The sequence below is a fragment of the Silene latifolia genome, chromosome 4 (assembly GCF_048544455.1).
Source record: "Silene latifolia isolate original U9 population chromosome 4, ASM4854445v1, whole genome shotgun sequence".
Lineage (NCBI taxonomy): Eukaryota > Viridiplantae > Streptophyta > Magnoliopsida > Caryophyllales > Caryophyllaceae > Silene > Silene latifolia.
Genome location: NC_133529.1, coordinates 44030939 through 44036461, shown reverse-complemented (window position 1 = coordinate 44036461; position 5523 = coordinate 44030939). Strand labels below are relative to the sequence as shown.

Below are 5523 nucleotides of genomic sequence, written 5' to 3'. Positions count from 1 at the left end.
CTTTTTGAAGGAAATTGATGAAAGTGAAAAGGTAGCAAGTGTAAAGAAATGAATAAAATGGAGATTTTGTGCTTGTGCACATCTTTCTTATCATTAAAAAGGTGTTGGGTCAAAATTTGCTTGAAATCCGTGGGGCCCGACCTCACCTCGTGTGAATTGAGACCTAAGGAAAGAAAGAAAAGTCCCCTGTATGACAATCCGAGTGGATTCCAGTGAAATCGGGCGTCCCGAGCCTCAACTCGAGCGGGTCAGACTTGACTCGAGCGGATTAATGCTAAAATCTCACCTTTTCTCATTTGGCTCATGACATAGCTATGTATGCATCCTATCTACCATCTTCATCTCCTACAATGATTGTAAGAACCCTTTCTTTCCCTATCTCTCATGTATAGTTGCATTTGTGTATTTACCTCATGGTTAAACCTCTTTTCCTACATTAGCAATGGTGTTTAAAATCGGTTTGGGGAGGTTAAACCATGAAGTGACATACATCTTAGTTGATCATTTAGAATAGACTTACATTTGTAAAATATTTCATATCACCCTTGCATATTAGTTAGTTCATATAGTATAGTTTGCATTGTAATATATCTCACATGTCTCATATTGTTAGTTGCATTCATACATAGTCACTAATGACCCAACTTCATTTCTCCTACACTAGAAATAGTGCTTAAATCGGTTTGGGGAGGTTTGATCATAGGTAACTTAAGCATTTAGCATGCATCATCTAGTATAGTGTAGATTGCATTCATTTGTTATATATATCATATAAAATTGCATTTAGCAAGAGCATGCAGTCATTCATATCATATCATTGAATTTGTACTTCAACTTCCAAAAAAAAAATCAAAAATCCAAAAACATGTATTTCTTTTTCATTCCTACTCCTACATGTACATTGAGGACAATGTCCAAAATAAAGTGGGGGATGGGAATTTTTTTTTTTTTTTTGGTGGAAATGTAAGTAGTATTATAGCTCATCCCCTAAAAAAGGGCAAAAATTGTCACCATTACAACCATTACACATCTACCACATCTAGCAGAAGCATACTCAAAATTGCCTACAAAAAATAATTACATAAGACCCCTAGTTTGACACCACATCAGATCATGTTGTTTCATAATTCCTTTGCTCACAGCCATCAATCTCAACTTAAATTCATTCTTGATTCGTTTCAGCAGAGTCCCTGGCTGAGGCACCATGCCATCCAACCTGCAAATATTCCGTGTCTGCCAAATATTATACTGTAGAGCCACCACCAGAGCACAGGTAACCAACCTCACAAAACCAGACCAACCTCGTTGCTTTAACACTTCATCAGCAGAGACCATCTGCTTCTTCTTATCAGAAACTCCTAACCAGGCATACAACTCCTTGTAGCACTTAGTCGCATACACACAGTCTTGGAACAGATGTTTGTGGCTCTCAGCAGCCATTCCACATATGTAACAAGTGGTATTCTGAGTCACACCCATTTTATGCAATCTGTCAAGTGTAAGTAGTCTTTCATGCTTAATCAGCCATTGTATAAAACAATGTCTCTTAATATTAAAACGATTCCAAGCACTCTTATACCACTGAATTTTGGGTGTACTCTGAACTAACCAATCATATCCTTTAGCAATAGTGTACTCATCCCCATCAGTCATCCACTTACCTTGACTATATGCTTCCTGGAACTTCTTTTTAACCTCCCAGATTTTCCTCCATGCCCAAGAGCTAGCAGCAGTAGGTTGATAATTAAGCCAAGATCGACCTTTCATATAAATTTTATCTACCCATTGAATCATCAAATGATCCTTTTTCTTAGCTATCCACCATACAAGCTTTCCAATTGCTGCTATGTTCCAAGTCTTCAAATCAACCAGACCCAGTCCCCCTTCATCTTTCCCCTTGCAAAGAACAGACCAAGCCACTAGAGGAGCTTTGGTGTAGTCCTCACCTCCTTCCCACAAAAAGTTCCTACATAAAGCCTGTATTCTCTCCATGACTCCAGCTGGGAGAACAAACAACTGGGACCAATAAGTGTGAATAGTAGAGAGAACAGCTTTCACCAAAGTCAGTCTACCAGTATAAGAGATTTTCTTTTTATTCCATCCTCTAATCCTATGGACCATTCTATCCACAAGAACATTGCAATCATTTTTTGTTAACCTCTTATGTGAAATTTTAACCCCCAAATACTTGAAAGGTAGGGAGCCCTTCTTAAAGCCAGTATGATCCAGAATAGCTCCAACAGTATCATCATCAATGCCATTCAGAATGATATCAGACTTCTCACTACTAATGGTCAAGCCAGATGCACTAGAAAAGCAATGAAAAACTTCCAGCATTATAATCACTGATTTAATGTCACCTTTGCAGAACAGTAGCAGGTCATCAGCAAACATCAAATGTGTGAGCTTGATGCCTCTACAGAGAGGGTGGTATTTAAAGCCAGGGAACCCTCTAGCCTCAGCCATCAGCCTACTCAGGTATTCCATGCACACATGCTTACAAGCAAAGGGGACAATGGATCCCCTTGTCTAAGTCCCCTTTGCCCAAGAAAAAGCCATAGGTCCCACCATTAAGCACAACAGAGAATGAAGTAGTTGTCACACATTGCATAATCCACTCAACAAACTTCAAAGGAAACTTCAAACTGACCATCATCTGCCTCACAAAGGTCCATTCAATTGTATCGTATGCTTTCCTCAAGTCCACTTTAAGCATACACCTTGGGGACACATTCCTCCTATTATAAAGTCTAACAAGATCTTGACTAATAAGGATGTTACCCATTATACTCCTACCCTTAATAAAAGCAGACTGGGAAGGAGAAATGAGATATGGAAGCACCTGAGAGAGCCTGTTGCAGAGAAGCTTAGAAATTACCTTGTAAACCACATTACAACATGCTATGGGTCTAAACTCTTTAACAGTCACAGGATTATCAACTTTAGGTATCAACACCAAATTTGTGCAATTGAATTGTTTCAGCAGTCTCCCACAGAAGAAGAAATCCTTGACTGCCTTACAAATATCCTCCTCAATGATAGCCCAGTGGCTTTAAAGAAGCACTTGAATACCCATCTGGACCAGGACTCTTGTCATCAGGTATTGAGAACACCACAGCTTTAATTTCAGCATTAGTAGGAATGGCACACAGCATAGCCCAATCCTCACCATGTACTGTCTCTCCTTTCTCCACAATCTGAGTATAGAAACTACTAGTGCTGCCATGCTCCCCCAAAAGAGCTTTATAATAAGCCACAAAAGCTTGGAGAATATCTTCAGGATCAGTACAGCACTTACCATCTTTATCCTCAATTCTCATTACTTTATTCTGGATATTTCTCTGCTGGATAATTCTGTGGAACATAGCAGTATTATCATCTCCATCTTTAGCCCAATGAGCCTTTGATTTTTGCCTCAAATAATCCTCCCTAGCTTGTGCAAGCACCAAATAGCTCTCCCTTAACTGATATTCAACATCCATAAGTACTTTATTTCCAACATCAGCTTGCAATTTCTTTTGACAATCCACCAAGGCAGCATAGGCAATATCAGCATTCCTCTCCACATCAGAAAATAACTGTTTGTTCAAATTCTTTAGCATAGGCTTAAGCAACTTCAATTTCTTGGCTACCCTGAACATATTAGTTCCCTGAATGTCACAATTCCAACCCACCTTGACCATTTCCTGAAAATCTGAAACCTTACTCCACATATTAAAGAACTTAAATGGCTTCCTTCTAGGAATACTTCCAGACACACAATCCACAAGGCAAGGACAGTGGTTAAAATATCCTTCAGGAGCATAGTATGCATAGTAGTCAGGCCATTTCCTCATCCATTCATTATTCACAAGAACCCTATCAATACGATTGTAAACCCTTGTCTCACTAGGCTGCTTATTAGTCCAAGTAAAGAAAGCACCAGTAGTTTCAATATCCTGCAACTCACAAGCAGCAACAGCATCTTGAAATGGTTTCATCTCAGCATCTCTTACAATCTTCCCAATTCGTTCATTAGAGTACATAACATTGTTGAAGTCTCCCAGGACCACCCAAGGTTGAGTAATAGTCCAAGCCATTAAATCAGTCCAGAGAGGAATTATTTCCTCAATCTTGTTGTAACCATACACAAAAGTCACAAAGAAAACACACCCCTCAATATTAGTAGCTTTCACATGAATATATTGAGCACTCTTCACTATTATATCAATCTTAATTTGACTATCCTTCCATAGAACCCAAATTCTACCACCACTATGATAATTGTAGTTAGTAGTAAACGACCATCCTTCACATATATTTTTAGCTACTTTATTTAGAGACCTAGGTTTGACCCTAGTCTCAAGGAGTCCAAACAATGACACATTAGAATGATGCATATACCACTTAACATCCCTCTGTTTGTTATCACTGTTGAGACCCCTAACATTCCATACTCCAAACTTAACCATGAGGAGGAATAACCTCCCCCCTCCTCCTTTATCAACCATTTCAGCATCTTTTATCAATTCATTAGTTATACTGGGTATAAACTCAGCTACATGTCCTCCAGGCACCCTGGATTCATGCCTTGTAACTCTAGTGAGAATTCTAGCTGGTGTATAAGATGACCTCTGCTGCACACAAGCTGGTGTGATTAAACCAGAGTTAGTAGCAGAAGAAGGCTTACTGGATCCTGACACAGCCTGCTCAGTACTCCCACCAGTTGCTGGTAAAACAAGGAACTCCTTAGGATCAAGAACCCTAGCAGTCTCTGGTTTCTTCTTCCAGACCTGCTTAGGTCCATTCTGACTCTGCACAGGAGCACTCCTCCTTGGCACTCTCCCCCTACATTGAGTGTCCCTGTGACCAACACCTTTACATTTCAAACATGTAATAGGCAACCAATCATACTCCACAAGAACAGTCACCTCTTGTCCATTTTCATCTTCAAATACAATTTTATTTGGATAACTTTTATCAACCTCAACTTCTACCATAACCTTAGCATAGCCAAGCAATTTCTTATCAAGAGTAAGTTCATCAATTTTGAGAAACTTCCCAAGAAGTCCAGCTAGTTTCTCCAAACACTGCTTCCCCCAAAACTTCAAATCCAAACCAACCAGCTTAGCCCAAATTGGAACAGTTTTCACAGAGACCTTCGATATCCTAACATTGAGGTCCCAAGCTCTTAGAATGATTGGTTTCCCATCAAATAGAAACATATCATGTGCTAGAACAAGCTTATGGTGCTCCAATTTTGCAAAACGAACAACAAACAAACCATTTGGTAGGAATGATATCTTAGTGTTCCGGGTGTAATTCCGGAGCAGGTATTCGTTACCACCCTTGGCTTTGTAGAATAATGTCTTTGGTTGGATTCTTCTTGCCTTTACCGTTCCTCTCGGCCTCTTCTGCAACAATGAACGAACTGAGGGCTTGGCTTTGTGCCAAGCGTACTCACTCCGACGCTCAAGTCAGTAAACTTAAAGGATTAAGTTGTATGTTATTTTAGAGCAATATATTGTAGAGAGGTGAGGAAGA

General features: G+C 39.5%; 1 protein-coding gene across 1 annotated transcript; it reads right to left on the bottom strand.

The window, feature by feature from the left end:
- Positions 1-1077: 1077 nt before the first annotated feature.
- Positions 1078-2466, bottom strand: LOC141651455 (uncharacterized). The gene has a single exon (XM_074459169.1). It carries the CDS (start codon positions 2464-2466, stop codon positions 1078-1080), a length of 1389 nt encoding a protein of 462 aa, XP_074315270.1.
- Positions 2467-5523: the final 3057 nt, after the last annotated feature.